Source organism: Molothrus aeneus, chromosome 13 (genome assembly GCF_037042795.1).
Source record: "Molothrus aeneus isolate 106 chromosome 13, BPBGC_Maene_1.0, whole genome shotgun sequence".
NCBI lineage: Eukaryota > Metazoa > Chordata > Aves > Passeriformes > Icteridae > Molothrus > Molothrus aeneus.
In genome coordinates, this window is record NC_089658.1 from 15836420 (window position 1) to 15857865 (window position 21446).

Consider the following 21446-nt stretch of genomic DNA (forward strand, 5'->3'; position numbering starts at 1 on the left):
CTGCATCGCCTCTGTGTGCTCACTCACACCATGCCCTGCAGCCCACAGAGGTGCCCAGATATTTATTTTATCCCCGTGCGTGTGCGTTTGCACCTCAGCTCTAGGTCGGAGGCGTTTATCTCTGCAAATGGACATTGCCTGCACAGGCGCTGCATAAATCCAGGGCTGTGTATTACAGATGTGCGACTGTTATTCAAATGTAAAACCAGCTACATCCACCTGTTAACTTTGTTTAGAAACCACTTTCACTAATGGCTTTTCTCTAACTTATTCAGCCCGTTACTCGAGTATAGGAGGCAATGGAGGGGAAAAATCCATATGAAACCCTGCTCACAGCCTCTCTTCGAGAGGACACTTTCCACACCTTGCCTAGACAGGGCTCCTATAGAGCGCTTATCTCTCGAATATATCTTTATACTAATGCATACTTAATTGGTCTGTCTTGACTGTCCATATAAAACAATTTAATTAGGGTGCTTTCTGCTTTGGAAAGAAAGAAAAAAAAAATCTGCCCAGCATTTATTGTATTTAGCACCAATACAGGCAGAAAATGTTGCACAAGTTTTTGGTTGAAAGAGCACCTATGTGTCCATTGAAGGGCGTTGATCCGAAAAGACAGAGAGGACAAGTAAAATCGATTTGAAGCAACCCTCTCTGTCCCTTTCACACCATTCAGACACTCCATTCCTTCTAAGACAAAGACCCAGCGCCTTGGGAATGCTGGCAAGGCGGGGGGGGAGGGGGGGGGAAGGAAGAAAAAAGGAAAAAAAGAGGGGAGGAAAAAAAAAAAAAGGAAAAAAGCTTCAATCCCCCCAAGCGAAAGGGAGAGCTCTGAAATTCCTTCATATTGCTGTTATTTACCCCCGAAGATATGTTCAACTCCAGGATTTTCTTCAATTCGGCGTCTAACACTGCTGCTGCGAGGAATGTCCCTGGAAGGGGAGGAGGTAATTATGGCTATTAGTGCTGCGAGCCCAGCCGCAACCTTGGTCACTCGCAGGCTTTTAGGGTTAAAATAGCCCTCACCTCTGACCCCTGCGGAGCAAAGTTGTAGCTATTGCCACAAGTTGGGCCAAAGTTTTCAAATCCAGGGCTGGGCAACACCGGAGGGGGCAAACTTCTCCCTGGAATTATTTTTGGTTGGGATTTAAATCATCTTTAGTCTATTTAATTGCCTTTCCCTCCTCCTTTGGCCAAATAATCCCTTTCGGAGAGGTGGGAGGGATTTCAAAACGCCCTGCTCTCACTACCTTTCCCACTGCTCTTTCCATTTAGGTTTAATTTGGCAGATTGTTTTCAAGCATGAAAATGGTTATCATCAAACTGAATTACTGGGTCAGCCTTTCATCCAGAGATCTCAAGAATAAAAGGGGGGGTTGGGGGGGTCTGGCAGGGGTGCCCCCCCTCTTTAGGCTTTCCCCGCCATGACCCGTTCAGCTTTACAAAAAAAATTTAAAAAAGGAGCATTTGGAAAAATGAAGAAAGGACAAAAAGCTTGGATTTGTCTCCTGTGCTTTCTGCACACCTTCACGACCCTCCTCTGCAAGGGGGGATTTTGGAAGGGGGGGCGGGGGGGTCTCAAATTGAGGAGGAAAGGGAGCCCACAGATGCAAGTACCCCTCTAGCAATAATAAAAATTCATTCAAGTGGGCTATGTCTCCATCTTCCATGTACTGATTAGACTTAACAAGAGTGGAAACTTGTGTAGACCATATTTATGGTATTAACAAGCAGTTAAAAGATTTATCCTTCTTCTGATCAATATTGTTCGTGGCCGGTCCTTCCCCCCCACCCCCCGGGCCCTCCCCGAAGGCTGCAATGACAATCGCCTTCATACTTTTTCATCACCGATCGAGGTGGCAAAACCCTTTTGTAATTTTCATTAGCCCAGTAAACATGCAATTAACATGCAGCACTGTGGTTAACTTAATTCCTGTTTTAAGGCAAGGACAAGCAAGAAATGGAAGAGCGTTTGTTCCATTTGTCAAGTATGACACACTCCCTACCCTAACAGTTTCTTAAAATAAAAGCTCGGCTCCCCACCACCACGACCACCACCCCTCTTTCCAGAAACCCCCCACACTGATACACACACACACACAAAAAGGAGCAGGAATCCATTAGTTGGAGAGTATTCTCCTGCCAAAGGCGGTATAATGTATTCCAAATTTTCCCAAGCCCTCACTGTACCGGGGTCCCGTTCCCCCCACTCCCCCCTCCCATCCCGAGGAAGGGGGCTGACTCGCTGATATTTCTCGTGGGTGAAAGATTCAGCCTTTTCCTAACCGTATTTTTTTTTTAATTTAAATAAAATAAAACTAAACGTGCTTCCCATGACTAAAAGTTGCCATGTTTGTGAAGGGGGTGGGGAAAAATGTCTCCAAGGGTTTCAATTAGCAACAAATGATTATTGCAACGGATTTTTGGTAATGAAAAAATGTGGAGTACCTCTTTCGAGCTGGGATCTCAGGGGCAGTGAGAGAGAGAGAGAGAGAGGGGGAGAGGGAGAGAAGGAGAGAGAGAGAAAGAGATTGCTGATTAGCTCGGATTCTTTCCCAACTTGCTTTAGCGTGTGCTTGCGTTCCCTGCCGACCCTACACAGGACACTATATATTTTTTCCCCTTCGGTGCATGTGTTGATAGTCCAGCCTGTAGTTGTTTGCGGTTGGCTTTTTTTTTTCCTTTTCGTTTTTTTTTTTTTTTCCTGCCGGGGAGGGGGGAGGTGGGAAAGGGGGGGAGGGGGGGCTGAAATCCGTCGCATCCATCCTACCCCCACAGTCATTAACTTAGGAGATTTCCCTCTCTTATTTTTTTTTTTCTCCCCAATTGGAAGGGTGGGTTGTGAATATTTTTCCCTTTTTTTTTTTCTAATTTTTTTTTTTTAAAGTCTCGCCTTTCCAGCTCCAAACAAGGTGTAGCGAGACGCTCTTCCTTCTAAGGAATGAAATGAGACAAGGATCACTCAAAGACATCTCCTACCTTGGGCTTGGGGATTTTTTCTTAAAGGCAAGGCGCACATTCCTAAGCAGCTGTGTACAAAGCCCCCCCTGAAATCTTGTCTGTGTAAAGTTAGAGTGTGTTCAGGGTGTTTTTTTTTTTCCTCTCTCTCCCAAGGCTGATCGCTAATAATACATCGAAAGCACTTCCCTTTAGGTTGTGGGAAATCTATTCCCTTCACCTTGCTTCCTTTTTTTCCCCCCCTGAAGGCTGTAACTTTACTTTTTTTTTCTCTCTCTCTCTTTTTTTTTTTTTAATCAGTTTGCACAATCGCTTAGATAAACACCAAGAAGGAGACTTCTCTTTAATTACCCAACGCACATCTTTCTGGGGGGCAAACAGCGGTCTGAATTTTTTTTTTATTTGTTTGTTTCACCTGCCAAACTAAAGGAGAGGTAGAAAAAGGAAGATGCAAGCGATTTGGGACCTTGAACAAGGCAAATATGGTTTTGGTATGTTTACTTATAGTTTTTTTTCTTCTTCTTTGACACTTTTTTCGGGCAATGTGTTGTGATTCTTGTGTTTCTCTTTTAAGGAAAACAAAAAATCCAAAAAAGCAAATGTTAGCTAACGTGCGTCTTAAACGATCGTTTCTAAGGTTACGTGGGTTGCTCTAAGGAGGGGAAGAGGGGAGGGGGGCAGACCCAAGTATGTGTAATTGCAGCACCATCAGTTAGCACGTCCTTTAGCTAAATAAAGCAAAAGCAGCAAACAAACAAACAAGCGAACAAACCCGAGGACCGGAGCCGCTTTCCAGGTCCGAGGCAAAGCGCCTCCGAGTCATTTCCGCGGGAGCAGCGCCCGCTGCCCTGCCCGGCGCCGGGGCTGCTCGGGCGGAGCGCGGACCGACCTGCTCCGGAGGGTGGGAGGGCAGGACGAGGCTCTGAACTTAAGTGAGAGGTGTTAAACTGCCCGCGATCGCGTCGCTGTGTGCGGCTGGCAGCGTTTATTTGGGGTGGGGGGGAAGGAAAAAAAGAAAGAAAGGAAAAAAAAAAAAAAAAAAAAAAGGTCGGTGGTGAAGGTAGAGCGCCGAGATCCCCTCTCCCCCTCCGGTCGCTTCCCTGGCTAAGCAAGTACAATGGAAAGAAGCTGGAATATACTCACCATCCGAAGGTGTGGTTGGCAGTTCGGCTGAGGCTTTAAGGCAATTATTTATCCTTTTTTTTTTTTTTTAAGTATTATTGCAAAAGACGTAGATCTGACTTTAGGCAGCAGAAGTGTTTTGCTCTGACAACAGCAAGCGAGGCTCGGATCCTCGTTAAAAAAAAAAAAAATCACAAAACAGGATCTCCCCCCCCCTCCCAATCCCTTACCACTATCCCTTAAAAATACCTATTCGGCACAGCTCTCGCAGAAACCCTGATGCAGAAATCTTATAGTCCGGTCTAGGAGTGCCCAAGCCAATTAATTTTAAATCCTTAGGAATTAATCAGATTAAAATGTACAGAAGTTTCATTCTCGTATGCATACGTGAGCCAAAAGTCGTTTCCCTTTAAGAGATCCTTTTCTTTTAAAGTTGAATTTTAGGCAGATAAGAGACTTACACTAGGGGGCAGCCAGATACTGTACTTGCTCCAATCTTAAGCAATTTTTTTTCCTCTCTCACAGCATATGCTCTGATTTAGCACTGTAAATTTTTCAGAGGACCCAACTCTGACAGCCCCTGGTGATTTTCAAAGTACCACAAGCCAGTGGTTAAAAATTGCATTGACTTGGAAGTTCAGAGGCACACAATAGGAGCCACTTTCCCTATTCATGGAACTTCAGTGTGGTGGAAGAGAAAAACACACACATACTACATTGAGGGAGAAGAGGAATTCATTGAATTCTGTTAGACGTAACTGCTTTCCACTGAGTTCAGAGCGAAACTCGGTATTTGTTCGATGCTGTATTCATATTGCGATTTAATCTAGAAAGAATTAGAGGACTGTTAGGCAGCTTTCTGCCAGCAAAGCAGCTTCCCCCTCCTTCCTCCTCTCTTTTTGAAACCTAAAGATTTACACCGGCTCTATCCCCAACTCAATTTTAGCAAAATAAATCCTTCCACTCCCTCTCATTAAAATAAATTTACATCTGCAGTAAAATGGCAGGAGGGATGCGTTTGTTTATTTGGAAAACCAACACGGTCTCACTTTTAAACCAGAGCATTTCTATTGTCATTAAGCCTCGGAGAAGGACAGTGGAGAATCTCCCCCTTCCTTGCGAAGCGCTCAGGTTTTGAGGATTATTTAGCGAAATTAGCTGCAGATCATTTTTACATTCATCTCCTCTGTCTCAACCCACTCGCAGGGGTGTTTTCAAATAAATAGCAAAGCATCTAATGGTGCTAATAGATAGTTATATCGCTGCATCCCTCGAAGAGCAAATAGTTAATCTAAGGCATTCTTCATTAATGCTTGAGCAATCAGCGTATACGGCGGCTTTTAAGCGTATATCAATGGTTTTTCATTTTTACGATCATACGTTCAAACTATTAATATTGTGCGTCCTGTTAAAACCGCTTTCTCTTCTGATTTCTGCATTTGTTAGGACGGCGTTTATGTTTTTTCATATGGTGAATTAATCCTGTTTACTTTGTCAGATTCGAGACAGGAAAGGTTGGTGTTGGGTTGTGGTTTGGGTTTTGGCTTTTATTTTTTTCCTCAGGAAACCCAACATCAGCAACAATCTGTGGCTATTCTGCATTTTGAACCCCCACCTTCTCCTACCCTCCCCGAAAGGTCACCTCCTCAGCTCTGGCTTGTTTGGAAATCATAAGGCAGTTCCCCACATTTTAACCTGGAAAGATTCCTTCCCCACTTTCTGTCTTCCCAGTCCCTCCTGGTCACTGCTTCGGGTAAAGGTTATTTTTTGCTCTGTGAGGATCAATGGGAACGCTGCAGCCTTGTCTTTGAAACTGAGTCGCAAAAACCTCTTCGCCCGTGGGGTCTGAACACGCCAGGTTTCCCGGCAGGACACTCTCAAGTCGAGGTGCTTTTTACAACTTTCCAACCATCCCCGCACCTGCGGCTTTAGCCACACGTTTTATTTCTGCGGCAGAAGTGTGTGGGCATGTGGCAACATGAAAAAGTGTGTGTGAGGAGGTGAGGGGCAATTAATCCCTTACAGAGTTGTGCCCAGGTCTGTGTCCCCGCGGCCGTGCTTGGTGAGCGGCTGGGATGTGAGCGCTCACAGACGCGTGTGTTCGCAGAGGAGGAACGGTCCGGCCGGGCATTTATCTGTCTATATTAACATGTTTTCTATTTTATCTCTCCGTCTCTTCGCTTGTTCGAGTGTCTTTTGGCCATTTTCACCGGGAGACGGACTCGAGTCTCCGCTCCGCTGGCCGGTAGCTCCCTTCAGCGGGAAATAAACACGTCCCCGTGCTTAGCTCTGTTACCTGCTCGTGGTAGAGAACGGAGGTCGCGTTACAGAGTCGGGGTGCGTGCGGTCACGAAACCCCCGAACCCGCAAAACCCCGAAATAAAGTTAAAGGGGTTGAGGCGAGCCACGCCGTGGCGATGCCGTGCGGAAGGCACGGCTGTCACGCTCTGCGGAGCGCCGTGCCGGGCTCCGGAGCTGTCTGCAGCGGAGCCGCGCTCCCCTCGCTTCGGGGCGAGCGGGACCCAGGAGCGCTCGGGCGGAACGGCGGAGCCCCCGCGCCCCGCCGGGGCCGGGCTGTGCGAGCGGCCGCTCCCGGAGCGCGGTGCGCGCTCAGCTCGGCGCGGCTCAGCGCAGCCCGGCCGGGCTCGGCGCGGCTCCGCGGGCGGCCGGGACTCGGCCCGGCTCGGGAGGGCGGCGGGACACGGGGCGGCCGCGCCGAGCGCAGGTGCCCGGAGCGGGGCCGGGGGGGCTCCGCCGTGAGACCCCCGGCGGGCACCAGCCCGCACTGCGCTCCCCGAGCGCTTTCGGACAACCCGCGGCCGCCCCTTCCCCGCAGCGGCGGCGGCGCCGGGGCTCGGCTTTACTTTATTCCGTGGAGTTTTACCTCGGTTTAGCGCCTGCTTTCCGCTTTGCACCCGGCCGCCCCCTCCGACCCCGGAGGCCGTGCCCCGGCGGGCAGCCCCAGGTGAGGCGGCGGCGGCGGCGGCGCCCCGCTCCGCACGCCGGGCTCGCCCTCACCCCTGGCCCCGGCGGGGCGTGAGGGCGCGGGGCGGCGGGCGCGGGGCGGCGGGCGGCGCTAGGACCGCGCGGGCGGCGGCGGCGGCCATGGCGGGCCGCGCAAGGGCGGCGCGGGCCAATGAGGGCCGGGGGGCGGGGCGCGCGCTCCTGACCACTCAGGCGCCGGCCCGGTTGCCTTATAAGGCGCGCGGTCGCCATGGCGACGCGCGCTGAGTTGCAGCAGCCGTGTCAAAGTTCACTCTCCCGCCAGCGGGGCGAGCGGCCGGCGGGGAGCGCGCTCGCCGCTCCTCGGCCCACACGCCGCCCGCACCGCCCGCCCGCCCGCCCCGCCCCGCGCCGCCCCTCCCCGCCGCCGCCAGGGGAGGGGAGCGGGGGGGAGCCCCTGCTTCTTTTTATTTTGGGGCGGGGGGGGGGGGGGGGGGGAGCGCTGGCGCGCTCTCCCCGTGGTGATTTTTTTCCCCTCCTCCCTCCCTCCCCGGCTGAGGAGCGATGCTGCGCGCTGGGTTATGATCCTTCCCTCTCTCTCTCTCTCTCTCTCTCTCTCCCTCCCTCTCCCTCCTCCTCCTCCTCCTCCTCCTCCTCTCCTCCTCCTCCTCCTCCTCCTCCTCCTCCTCCTCCTCCCGCTCCCCTCTTTTATCATCCTGGCTGGCTGGGCGCTGCTGCGCTGGCGAGTTGACTCCTTCCCTCCCCCCCGCCCCGCGGCCCCCCTCCCCCTGCCCGCGCCGTGAGCACCGGCGGCGCGGAGGCGAGAGCCCACTTGCGAGGCGGCAGAAGCAGCATAAGGCAGCGCGGCGGCGGCGGCAGCGGCGGCGGGAGCGGCGGCGGCGGGAGCGGCGGCAGCGGCACCCGAGCGGCGGCGGGAGCGGGAGCGGCGGCGGGGACGCGGCGCGGCGGGAGCGGCGAACCGGCGGAACGGGGCAGAGCGGAGCAGAGCGGCGGCGCCGGAGAGGAGGAGGAGGAGGAACAAATAAACAATCATAATAATAATTCATAATAATCGTAACGATCATAAGAATTTTTTTATAAAACAAAAAAAAAAAAAAAGAGAGAGAGCGAGGAGGAGGAAAAAAAAAAAGCCAACAGCCCCCCCACACCCCCGAGCCCAAAAGAGGGAGCGAGAGAGAGCAAGAGCGCAGCGGCCGGGCGGAGCGGCGGAGAGGAAGAATTAAAGCGAGCGAAGGAGGGAGGAGAGACAGAGCAGAGAGAGAGGAGGAAAGAGGAGGAGGAGGAAAAAAAAAAGCCCACAAAAACAAAGCGATCGCAGTTGATGTTGCTGCTGCAAGCTGGACTTCCAAAAACTACGGCGAGACCGACCGCTCTCCGCGCCGAGAAGAGTCTCCTCCGCTGTGCGTGTTTTTTTCCGCTGTGTGTGTAATCTTTAACCTTTTATTCATTCTTATTTTGATGGCTTTCCTGAATGGCTGACTGCGAGCTTCCCTGGACCTGGCCCCCAGACACCCGCCTCTCCTCCTTCAACTACTCTGCTGCAGATCAGCTCTAAGAGAGAGAGAGGGAGATCTTTGAAGAGATTTTTTTTTTTCTCCTCTCTCTCTCTCTCTCTCTCCCCCTCTCTCCCCCACCCCCACCACCCCTTTACTTTGCTCTCCTGGAGCCCAGACAATCGACTCGCACCTCGCCCCCCCGCACACACACCTCCATCGCCCCGTGCTTCTGCACCTTCGCCGGTACCGGGAGATCCCCCCCACCCCGACCCTCCTGAAAAAAAAAAAAAAAAAAAAAGGCAAAACAACAAAAGAGAGAGAGGGAAAGAGAGAGAGAGAGAGAGAGGGGAGGACAAAAAAATAAAAAGACTGCTGCAAAGCTGATCTGAAAAGCAAAGCAAACAAACTTTGAAAATAAAGGGGGAACAGGAAGTTTGGCAACGGTGTCCAATAGATATGGCAATGGTAGTCGGTGCGTGGCGAGACCCCCAGGACGATGTGCCCGGAGCTCAGGGAACGCAGCCTTCGCAAGCCCCGCCGGTGCAGGGACCCCCGGCCGGGGCCCCGCACACCCCACAGACCCCGGGGCCCGGGGGCCCTCCCAGTACGCCAGCCCAGACCAACCCGCCGAGCCAGCAGAACCAAGGAGACAAGCAGCAGCAGCAGCAGCACATTGAATGTGTGGTTTGTGGGGACAAGTCTAGTGGCAAACATTATGGCCAGTTTACCTGCGAGGGTTGCAAGAGTTTCTTCAAGCGGAGTGTAAGGAGGAATCTCAGCTACACTTGTCGTGCCAACAGGAACTGTCCCATTGACCAGCACCACCGCAATCAGTGTCAGTACTGCCGCCTCAAAAAATGCCTCAAAGTTGGCATGAGACGGGAAGGTATTGGGATTTCATTTGTTTTGCAATTTTTTTTTCACTCGCTGCGTTTTGGGGTTTGTTTGGTTTTCCTATTTTTATTATTTTTAAATAATATATATAATTGCTCTTTAGCATTTTTTAACTTTCCTCTCCAAACCCCAAACCCAACCAGAACCTTTCCTCCCCCCCACCCACCCCCCTCGAATAAACCAGCCAGAAACTTTCTCGTAATGAAAGAAAGCGGTGTTGGGGAGGGTGGGCAGGGAGGCAGGGGCTCTCGCATGCTTTCTCCTGCACTCGTAATTGATTTGTGTTTGTTTTGATTTTGCTGATGGAGGTTTATTGAAAGTGGATTTTTAGTTTCACGCTGCTTAGGAGCGAGATGATGATTCTGACGTGTGGTTACTTTTCCTTCGTGTTTCCTCCTGCATGCTCAGCCTTAGCCCCCGTCCCCCGAGCAGCCCTGTGTGTGTGTGTGTGTGTGTGTGTGTGTATCTGTGTGTGTGTGTACACACACACACGGAGCCTCCCGAGATGCACACACACACACACACACACATACACACACACACATATATATATCCTCCAGCACCCTGCCTTAGATTGCAATTTTACACAGGCGGTTCAAATTACTATTACAATGGGACTCACCCTACCGAGGCTCTACAGCACTCCACTGTGGATTCCCAGCCGGATTTTTCCTCCTTTAAAAATATATATACACACACACACACATATCTCCACGAGTGTGTGTGTATACACACACTGCCGTGTGCCTGCCTTTCCTGGTTGTTATTACCTCACTTTTCTCTTCTTCCTCTTATTTTCTTGTTCCTCCGGGAGAGGCAGGAGGGGGTAGAAGGGATGGGGTGGGGGGTGTAAGGAGCAGTCCAGAAGTAAGTGTGGGGTGCTCGGATCTCTGCAAGTGGAGTCTTTGTGATATAAAATTAGACGGGAAATGTGAGCCTGCAGTTTTCCAGTGCGTGCTGTGTGTCTGGACGCTGCTATGTAGGTTAAGGGTGAGGGGGCTTGGGACTCGCCGGGCTCCTCTCTTTGTGTTTCTGCAAGAGTAACTAACCTTGGAATACAGGCGATAACAAATATAAATCAAGCACATTTTTAGGCGTTCTCCCTTCTTGTCGTCTCTCTGCCTCTGAGCCCTTTTTCTCTCTCCTTTTTCTCTCGCTGTCACCGTGTAAATTTATTAACAAAATGAAAGGCCCACTTTCCATGGGCAGCGGGGGAAGGTGCCTTTGGATAATGCCCTCAGCCTCACCAGGGGACCTGCCGGGGATGTCGTGGGGTGATTTCGCCTCCTTTGGTATTTTTTACGAGAGGGGGGGATGTATAATACCAGCAGCAACAATGTATTCAGTGGGCGAGAAACGCGTGTGGGACCAGAGCCGGGGATTACGAACTGAAGTGTTTCTTCCTTCTCCCCTCCTCCTTCCCCATCCCGCTCCCCCAGCCTCAAATCAACGAGCTGGTTTAGGTGTAACGGAGAAAAAACACACAAAGACGTATCCTGCATCTCTTGAAGGAGGGGGTGGCGGTGCAGGGGAGGGGGGGATAACCGGACTGTGGTGTGTTTTGGGAAGTGAGGAGCTGGGCTCCCACAGCAGCCCTGGCCGAGCCCACAGCGTCCCTCAGCTTTTGTTGTTGCTTGACTTGACCCGAGAACTGCGGAGCCTTAGAGCGGGGCTGGGGCTGAACTCTGGCTGGGAAAATGCACGTTTAGCCCCGAAGCTGGCCGGGTGCGGGGTCACACAGGCACGCACAAGCACACAAAGCAGGCTGTATTGGAACCGATGGTCGCAATTCAGATATTAATAGCTGTAGTTTCTTCTTTATTTACTGCAGCGGTCCAGAGGGGCAGAATGCCACCCACACAGCCAACTCATGGTCAGTTCGCCTTGACAAATGGGGACCCTCTCAACTGCCATTCCTACCTATCCGGATATATCTCCCTTCTTCTGAGAGCAGAGCCCTACCCCACCTCCCGCTTTGGCAGTCAGTGCATGCAACCCAACAACATCATGGGCATCGAGAACATTTGTGAACTGGCAGCTAGGATGCTCTTCAGCGCAGTGGAGTGGGCCAGGAATATCCCCTTCTTCCCAGACCTCCAGATCACAGACCAGGTGGCCCTCCTGAGGCTGACCTGGAGCGAGTTATTTGTCCTCAACGCTGCCCAGTGCTCCATGCCCCTCCACGTAGCTCCGCTCCTGGCAGCTGCTGGCCTCCACGCTTCGCCAATGTCTGCTGACCGAGTGGTCGCCTTTATGGACCACATACGAATCTTCCAAGAGCAAGTAGAAAAACTGAAAGCATTGCATGTCGACTCTGCAGAATATAGCTGTTTAAAGGCCATAGTCCTCTTCACCTCAGGTAGGCGGCATTTCTTTGCTCCTTTTTTTTTTTTTTTTTTTCCTTTTTTCTCTCCTCCTTCCCCGGGCCCCCCTTGAGAAGTGTTTGCTCTTGCAAAGTGTTATTGCCTGCACCCCATGCCGCTCCCTGCCCCCCGAGAACCAGCGCGGTCTCTTTTCCTTTTAGGAAGCGGTGCCCTGTGCTCTGCCCTGCAGGGCCTCAGATCCGAGCATCCCATCTTCTAGGGAGTGCAAATCAGAGAAAAAAATAAAATTAAAATAAAATACACACACCCCATTTATTTTAATTTTTTTTTTAAAGAAAAAAGCAGACAGACAAAATACACCCCAAGCCTAGCTGAATAATGCTGGGGACTGGGAAAGAAGGGGCCCGGGAAGAGGCACCCATTCGCCACGAGAGACTGCGCTCTTCCCATTGAAAATAATATTTTATTTAACAGTATAGCTCTGGGTTGTTGCATTTAATGACACGCATCCGAACAGCAGCAAAATCTGTTTGATGTTGTTAAATACAAGTCGTCCTATCAGTGAAACCACTTTAAAAAGAGGATCATTTTATGGGCAGCCAGGAAGGGAAAAAAGCCCTGCAGGATTAAAAATTGAATTAAAAAAAAAAAGTTAAATGCGCAAATCTGAGTTTAAAATATGTTCCCTGCCATCTCATAAAATAAAATAAATCAACTTTGCAAAGAGCTGTCTCTGATTTAAACAGAATGTGGCAGTGAGCAGTTCTGTGTCATTTAAGCTAAGGGGAAAAGTTTGCATTTGTACCCAGCAGGAACTGCATAGTCCAAAGCGAGTAGCGGGTGCGAAAAGATCATTACCATAAGTAGACAGGGATAGTATGGAAAAGTAAGAGGAGGCTGAAGCTGCCGCTCCGCAGTGTAATTCCGGGGTGGCACAAGCATGACTCTCCCGAGGAAAAGACCTCGAGGTGTTTCTTAGATAATCAAAGAGGGGAGGGGGGGGGAAATATGTGTCAACTTTTGCTGCCTAGAAATAGTGCATGAGTTATAAAGCAATAATTGAGTGCGTTGTGAAATCTAATTAGCTTGCACTAGAGTTTAACCTGGGTGAGTAATAATCCTGATATTAACTCTGGAGGCTAAATTTTTTTTTTTTTCTTCTGAGGGGAAAAAAAAAAAAAAATCTGCTCGCTAATTTGTGCAATACGTTATCTCAGATCACTAACTTTGAGGCTGCACCGGCAACCCAGTGTGCTGGAGCCCTGGAAGTTTGGGGATTAAATTTAAAAATACATATATTTCGCCTGTAACTCATTCGGACGCTTGGGAAAGTGGCCACGCGATAAACATATGAATGGAAGCAGGACCTGCAAAATAATTACTCATCAGAGTTTTTTAAAGCCTGATATCAGGAAACAGGAAAAAAATGTAGTTTATGTGGGAAAAGAAGGGCTCACAATCCGTTCCTTGTTGTGTTAAAGGGGGTCTGGGGAACGAAGTCATTTTCTGGACTTTGTCCAGGTTCTGGGTCGTGACCTAAACTTCCTTTTATATATTATTGCTTTACACATAAAAAACTTCTCCTTTTTTTTTTCCTCCCCCCCCAATTACTGGTGTTAAATCCTGAGGTGATCAATGAGCAGGGCACATCTAGCCACAGGGAGACAGGGATCCCGAGTGGGAAGGGGTGTCCGTGGGGTGCTTATTTTATTTTTCTATCGTTTTTCTAGGATGCATTTTCCTCTCCCTCGCTCAGCCGCTCAGCGAGGATCCCACACACGCTCACATCCCTCCCCAGCCCCTGCCCAGCTCACACCCACACCAAGGAGTTTATTTCCAATCCTGCCTTTTCTCCCAAATCACTTTTTTTTTTTACTTTTTTTTTCTTTTTTTTTTTTTAGCCTTCTGAGAAAACAATCGTCCGATCCTGTCGTAACTGTTTAATTTATGACTATTTTCAAAATGGGAGGCCTGGCGTGTAAATTGCCTCCCAACTAGATAAACGTTTCTTGTTATCTGATTCTGGGGAAGACAGCCGCATGCAAAAAAATATAGGGTGATGCTTGCAGCTTCTGCAGCACCCCAATAACCCTCCCTGATGTAAAGCAGACGCACATAGATGCATATAATGTTTGCTGCAGCCTCTTTTAAGAGGGAGGGGGGAAAAAATCTGGGTTCTAATGACTCGCAGAATATGCATGTGTTAGCCCTGTGCCTAGGAAAGCCACAGGGAGGTCAGGTCACAACCTGTGCTCTTTCAGCACAGACGTCTCTGATTTAAAGGGAACTTATTGTATTTTAGCGTATCAGGGAAAAAAAAAAAAAAAAAAAAAAAGAAAAAAAAAAAAGAAAAAAAATGTCCAGACCCTATCAGGGAGTTTTCTTCTTGTAAGGGCCTTTAGGTTTAAAAAGAAGAAGAAGAGGAAAAAAAAAAAGAGGGGGGAGTGGAGGGGGGGGAAGAAAGAAAGAGAAAAGAAAAGAGGGGGGAAAAGAAACAGCTCAAATGAACAGAGAGATCACAGTTTGCATGGCTGCCTCTGAATAGGCTAAACTGACAAGATCAGTTTTAAAGGGCCACTTAAATCAGTTTCAAAGACTGAAGAAAAACGCGTTGTCTTCTTTGGGGGAGAATCTGTTGCTGGATCCGGGGCGCCATTATCTTTGGCTGGGCCAGTTTTTTATTATTATTATGATTTCTATCACTGTGAGTAGTAGTCCTTCTCATCACAGGGTTAGGCTCCCCCCAATTATTTTCCAAGAAGGGGGGGTGTGGAGAAATAGTGGCTCCCTTTCCCCCTCTTTGACTCAAGCCTTCCCCGCCCCCCCAGCCTTTCCCCCAAAAACCACAGAGATATGAAATTAGGCTTGGCCAGCACCTCTTTGCCACCCCTCAGGTCTGTCGTGCCATTAGAAATCTCGACCCTGGGAGCTGTGCTCAGTCCTAAAGGAGATCCTCTAGAAGAGAGAGAAATGCAGACACACACACACACATGCACAGAGAGATTGCCCCTTTTGGTGAAACCCACTTAAACTCTGCAGGGCGAGGTGATGGCGCACGATCCACTCTTAAACCTAGACATTTGGAAAAAAAAAATCAAATTAAAAATTAAAAAAAAAAAAGCACAAACCACCAAAACCTTTTTAATCTGATGATTGCTTTCTTTTCTTTTTTTTTTTTATCTTTTCTTTCTTTTTTTTTTTTTTTTTTTTTTTTAATACACTTTCTTCTAGATGCCTGTGGTCTCTCTGATGTAGCCCATGTTGAAAGTTTACAGGAGAAGTCACAGTGTGCTTTGGAAGAGTATGTTAGGAGCCAGTATCCCAACCAGCCAACACGATTCGGGAAGCTATTACTACGTCTCCCCTCCCTTCGCACTGTCTCCTCTTCTGTCATAGAGCAATTGTTTTTCGTCCGTTTGGTAGGTAAAACCCCCATAGAAACCCTAATCAGGGATATGTTACTGTCTGGCAGCAGTTTTAACTGGCCTTACATGTCCATTCAATAAAACATCCAAGAGAGAGAGAGAGAGAGAGAGAGAGAAAATAAAAGGAAAAAAAAAAACAAAAAACCAACACCGAGACAAAAATTTTAAAAAAAAGAAATAAAAATTCAAAATTGAGAAGGGAGATGTGAGTGAAAGGAAAGCAAATGACATTTGGGTTCTGGTTGTTTCTTAAATTTCCTTCTGCTAAGAAAGGATGTAAAAGGATGTTACAAGTTTGCTAAGAGAAGACAGGAAAAAATTAATGGACTGTGAATTAAAAAAAGAGACTGTCAAATGAACTTTTACAGAATGCATTAAAAACTCCCGTGTCGTTCAGAAAAAAACTTGCTACTTATCATTTTTTTTGTAAAAAATAAAAAAGAGGGAAAGAAAAAAAGAAAGAAGAAGAAAAGAAATGATGGTGGGCTTTTTCTTTTTTTCTTTTTTCTTCTTTTTTTTTCTTTTTTTTTGGGGTAAACTTTTTAAAAAATCTCGCTTAAAGTGCATTTAAAGGAAATTTGGAGAAAATTAGCAGAACGGAAGAAAGTAAGTCTTTTTTTTCCAAATTATTAATTGTCCTATGTGTCTATGTACCTATAGCTGTTCTTTTTTGTATTTTTCTGGTTTCAAACCAGTTTATTCTGTGGTTCTATAATAATTTTTGATATAACCTTGGCTTCTTTAAAAAAAAAAAATAAACTGTGTATCCTTAAAATATATGTTCTGAAAGAATTAAAACTGAGTCCACGAAAGTATCATAGGAAGAAAGGAAAAGAGAAAAAAAAAAAAAACCCTCAACAACACAATGGTGGAAGCGCACTTAAGGTGGTGACCCAAAATCTAGCTTGAAGCTGAGAGAGCTATAATTATATAGACCCGAATGAACCACACGTGTCATATAACTCCCCCCAAATCTAGGTTTTTTTGATATTTCGGACAGAAAATGAACTGTGGGGATTTATTATAGGTAGAAGGATTTTGTGTCCAAGACACACTACGGTTTTGATTTAAAAGGAAAAAAAAAAAAACAAGCAAACAAGCAAAGTGAACTTTTGTAATTTGAATTGGGTTCCACATAGTTCATCATGAATTGTTATTAAACTCCTCTATCTGTTTGTATATTTGCAAGCCCTTTGTATTATAATAATTGTTGATATTTTCCCTTTTTAAAAAATACCATTGAAATCAGCATGACAAAATAACACTGTTGGCACTTATAGATAACGTGATTGATTCAGTATCTTAGAGTTTACAGTTTTGTGTTTAAAAAAACTGAAGGTTTTTTTTTTTTTTTAAGTGCAACATTTCTGTATACTGTAAAAGTTATAATAACTGAACTGTTTGGTCGAGTCTTTGTGTGTTATATTCCAAGGAAAATTGAAAGTATTCAGAAATTAAAATATTATTTGATATCTGAAACTTGTTTGGCTGTCATAAATGTCTTTCAGAAACCACATTACTTCTCTATAGTTTGCAGTCATTTAAGTCCATAGGCGATTGATTTGTTTACTTGTCACAGTAAGTTTGTAGCAGATGTATTGTAGTGTATTTACCTGTTTAATTCCGGGATGGGGGTGGAGGACTTAAGTTCGTGGTTTATCTCTGGTTTTAGGAAGTACTATGCTGAAATGGTAAACCATCAACCCCCATTCATCTAATCCTCCTGTTAATTAAAAATGGATTTTCTGGAAAAAAAAAAAAAAAAGGCCCTTATTTTTGTCACACTTAAGTGCCTGCGTAGGAAAGGTATTGTTGTGAAAAAGTATTAGAAATCTGGAGATCAGTATCTATTTTATGATCAGAATGGGGCGAAAAATCTTTTGTAAATGTCTGACATACGCGCACAAGATCATTCAAGCAAGGTAATAGCAGTATTGTAAATATAGGTCAGTTGTTTGCAATGAGTTTTCTTTAAGTATGTGTGATTTTTTATAATACTCCGTAGTTGCCATCTATCGTTGTCATTGAGAGGTCTTCAAATGGAGTGGCTTTAGCTTCTAGCACTGAGGAGTCGGTTTTTAATGTATATATACTCTCAAGTGGATTTCTTTTTTTTTTTTTTTTTTTGGTTATTATTATTATTATTATTTTATTTTTTATTTTTTAACCTTAGACTGTGAAAGCATGACCACAGGTCATCTCTCTCTCTTTTCCATATGGGCTATATGTCTGTGTGTATGCTGGCACACAGGCAGGCGTGGGCGTCCCTGGATGTGCCCTGTGTGTGGAGGCACAGGGCCCTCTCCTGCAGCCCTGGCACAGGCGCAGCTCCCAGGGACCCGCCTGGGCGGGTGGCACAGCCCCGGACACACCACTGGGCAATGGACTGCTATCCCCAGCAGGCAAAAAAATGCAAACCCCACCAAATAACCCAACCCAAACCTGAATGAAGGCAAGATGATGTGGTTTTTTGCAAGGGGTTGATATTTTATTTCGTGTGTGTGCGTGTCATTTATTTTTTTTTTCCTCTTTTCTTTCTCTCTCCCCCCGCCCGCCCTCCCCTTGGTCTATAGCAGATGCTTTGTATGTGAAAGCTTGCAATTTTGTTCTTGTCTGAGGCTTCCCCCTCTCCCTTTTTACCACACGTAACTACACCATGTTGTGGTTTCACAAAAAGAGAGAGAGGGAGGGAGAGAGATCATTCTGTAAAGTCGATTAAACCCTGATCTTTAGTGTGTTCCAGTTAGACACATCTGTACTGGGGGCTGAGGGGCGTATGACTGTGAATTTGAGCAGAGTTTTACATCTGAATCATGGCTCCTTTTCTATAAATATATAAATATATATAAATATATAAATATACTATTATTGCAGGGGAATTGCTGACCTCTAGATTTAGCTTTTTCTATTGCAAGTGCTATCCATGTGAGTGTGTGTGTGTGAAGTTTTTATGCTTACTAAGAACACAGGATCTTGACTTGTTTGTTTTGTGTTAGTTTATTGTAAACAACCATTTGTTGTAAATTGTTATTGGCATTAAATTATAATTTATGATTTTCAAATCCAAAACATTCTCTGCTTTTTATGTTTTAAAGCCTGTAAGCTATCTCTGTATTTATAAGTTTCTTGCAGCGAGCTTTGGTTCACAGAGAATAATAGTAAACAGAAAATGCACCAGGGTTAAATAAAAACACACACACACACACACACGCACGCACACACACAAGCCCCGTGTATATATGTTTGGAATGCTCAGAGGAGGATTTGTTTAGGGACTTCAGTTAGTTTTAAGTTTATAGCATTTAAAGAAAGTTTTTCTTTTCATGCTGAGTTAGAACAAAAGATCTATCCAAAGATTGAATTGGACAAAAGAGGAGGGTTGGGATGGAGAAGCTTGTTCTATGTTGAATTGAGGAGATCCTTTTTTTTTTTTTTTTTAAGAAAAGCTAAAAAAAAAAAAAAAAAGCTGTTAAACATGGCGACTCTTTCCCTCTAAGTGTCTAATTTATTTTTTTTCCTTGCGGTTCCCCCACTTCCCAACCCTCCCTTTTATTATATTTTCTGCTTTAATGTGATCTTAGCTCGCTCTATTCCTTCCCCCCCCCCTCCCCGCCCCATTCCTGACACCGGCACTGGCGGGGAAAGACCCAAAGGCGACCCGGAACGACAGCGAGAGCTGCGGAGCCGCCCGCGGTGCAACCCACAGCTCGGGAAAGGTCTTCTTCACCCCCCCTTCCCCTTCCTCCTCCTCCTCTGCTCCGCTCTCCCCTCCCCGCCGCCGCTCTCCCAAACCTCCCCCGGCCCCGCCGGGGGGGCGGCGGCCCCGCGGGGCGCGGAGGGGGCGCGGGAGGAGGCGGCTCCCCAAGTTCAGACAAAAGCGGGGGCTGGGGCCGGAGGAGGCGCCGGGCGGGCGGTGCCAGCCCGCGCGTGTGAGCGTGTCCGTGTGTCTGTCCGTGTGTCTGTCCGTGTGTGCGTGAGCGCGTGTGGCAACCGCGCGTGCGAGCGCGTCCGCGCGCGTATCTCCGTGCGCGCGGGGCCGGCCCGGTGGGAGGTGGTTTTTGGTTTTTTTTTTTTTTTTTTTGGTTTTTGGTTTTGGTTTTTTTTTTTTTTTTTTTTGGGTTTTTTTGGAGGTTTTTTTGGAGGTTCGGAGGAGGAGCGGGGGGCTGCGCGGCCGCGGGGGCGACGCGTGGGAAAGTCCGCGGTGGGCGGCGGAGCTCAGCCAACATGGCGGCCCCGGCCGGGCCGCTCGCCCCGCGCAGCCTGGGGGGCCCCGCGGCCCCGCTCCGCGCCCCGCGCAGCGCCCGCGGCTCGCCCGACAGCGCCGGGATCAGCCGGGATCAGCCGGGGCCGCGGCCGCGGGCGGCGCTTCCCCCGGAGCCCGTATCCCATCCGCATGTCAATGACCTGTGGAAGCATCTCCCCCGTGCGAGCGCGGCGCGGAGCAGCGGGGTCACACCGACCCCGGGCGGGATAGCGGGGTCTGCGCCCGCAGGGAGAGCGGCATCCTCGGGATGGGCCCGAAAAGGGAAGGGGGGAGAGGGAAAAAATAATAAAAAAGAAAAGGAAAGGGGGAGAGAGAAAGAGGGATAGCGAGGAAAAGGCAAGGATGTTTCGAGGCGCTCGGTAACCGCCGCTGATAACGAGCGGGATGTGGGAATGGAGATGGGTTTTATTTTTATTTCCTTCTCCTCTTCTTTTTTTTTTTTCTTTTTCTTCTTTTTTTTTTTTTTTTTTTTTTTAATTAAAACTTTAGTGGGTCCTGGGGATCGCGCTCGCTTCGCTTTGCTTTGTAGAATGGAAAGAGATACACGGAGAAATGCAGGCCTTGTCAGGATTTATTGAAGTTGGGTTTAAAAAACGTGCTTCAGATGATTTTTCCCATTTTCTCAGATTTCAAAGGCTCCCCGCAGTGCGGCTGCCTAATTAATGGTGAAATTCAACTAAATCTAATTATGCAGTAATTTTAAAGCAGTTAGTCCTGGGCGCTGCTTTGTAATAGGAACCCAGTTTTTAAAGTTTGCTTAATGTGTTGGTTTAGGGAGCTGGGGAGGAGAAGGGTGTAAGGGACAGAGCTGTGGGGTTGTTTTTTGTCATTTCCCCCTTCTCCCCTTTTTCTCCCCCCCCCCCTTTTTGTAAAGCAAAGAAATGCAAAATATAAACCCAAAACAGCCAGCGAAAGGCAAGGAGAGAGGCTGTCTTATCCCCTCGTATGTGATACGGGTATTGAGTGAGAAGCACCAGCGAAAGTGTAAATAACACAGTAGTTAATAGGGACCATAAAGGTATTCCTGGCCTGTGGATTTCCAAGTGCCGAGCTGTTTTAGAGAGGATCTTGAATCCTGCGGTAATAAAGGGGCAACGGAGACACACAGCGTCTCTTCTTGGGAAATAGAAACCAGATTTCAGCTATTGAACATCTATTGTCATTAAGAGGAGAGGCTTGTGCTCGCGAAGTTATAAATCTTATCACCCTTTTGATAACACAGTTGTAATCAGTTAGCATCGCATTCAAACCCAATTGTAAAACTGCCTAATTTAATATGTCATACATGTCATTAAAACTTTATTTTTCCCACTTCTCTTTTTTTCCTCCCCTCTCTCTACCCATCCCCCCCCACGTAAAATGTCAACAGATCTGGCTGGTAACGTGCAGCAGGGAGAGCCCGAGGTGGCTGCGCTGCTCCGGGGGCGAGCCCGGTGCTATGATGAAGAGGGTTTGCTTTCTTCCCATCTAGGTAATCGGAAGCGTTTCTATCATATTAGAAGTATAGGGGAGAAAAAAAAAAAAAAACAAAACCCAACATAATAATAAAAATAGAGGGGGGTGGGAGGCAAGGGAGAGAGGAAAATGAAATCCTTCTCCTTCCTTCGGAATTGCCATCGCTCAATGAAGTTCTTTGAAAGAAACTTGTCTTATGATTAGCTAAGCAAACACATCTGCTTTCCTAGTTTGGGCTTAGCTAATTATCAAAACAAAGGGGCCGTTTCTTCTTCTACCTTGCTGGAAAGAAGATGTTATTTCAGGAGTCCTGTCCCTCCTCCCCCCTCCCTGATCCACACACACACGCAGCCCCCGTCCCAGCCCTTCCCAGCGAAGCACCACGCTCCTTTTATTGGGATTACCGATGGGGAAATGAGTTTGCGCACTCCTCTTCCTAATGTTAAGCTTTATCATTACCTTCCTTGGAACAATATTTTTCCAACCAAATGTCCCTGCGGCAGGGCGGAGGGTGGAGGTGGGAAGGGGAAGGGAGGAGGGGGAA

At 47.7% G+C, this 21446-nt stretch overlaps 1 protein-coding gene across 2 annotated transcripts; it reads left to right on the forward strand.

Annotated features, from left to right (window-relative positions):
* Nucleotides 1-3278: 3278 nt before the first annotated feature.
* NR2F2 (nuclear receptor subfamily 2 group F member 2) lies at nt 3279-16948 on the forward strand. Of its 2 annotated transcripts, none has more exons than XM_066558497.1 (3): nt 3279-3449; nt 11266-11793; nt 14990-16948. In XM_066558497.1, the coding sequence occupies exons 1-3, from the start codon at nt 3407-3409 to the stop codon at nt 15262-15264; spliced, it is 846 nt and encodes a 281-aa protein (XP_066414594.1). In that variant the 5' UTR covers nt 3279-3406; the 3' UTR covers nt 15265-16948. The 2 variants fall into 2 exon arrangements, with proteins under 2 accessions (XP_066414594.1, XP_066414593.1); XM_066558496.1 differs by lacking the exon at nt 3279-3449 and adding an exon at nt 7937-9426.
* Nucleotides 16949-21446: the final 4498 nt, after the last annotated feature.

What these genes read in the sequence shown, in the direction of transcription:
- NR2F2 (XM_066558496.1), top strand. Translation starts at nt 8,997, where the DNA reads ATGGCAATGGTAGTCGGTGCGTGGCGAGACCCCCAGGACGATGTGCCC. An exon ending in AGTTGGCATGAGACGGGAAG is followed by an intron (nt 9,427 to 11,265) that starts GTATTGGGATTT and finishes TATTTACTGCAG; the next exon opens with CGGTCCAGAGGGGCAGAATG. An exon ending in CATAGTCCTCTTCACCTCAG is followed by an intron (nt 11,794 to 14,989) that starts GTAGGCGGCATT and finishes ACTTTCTTCTAG; the next exon opens with ATGCCTGTGGTCTCTCTGAT.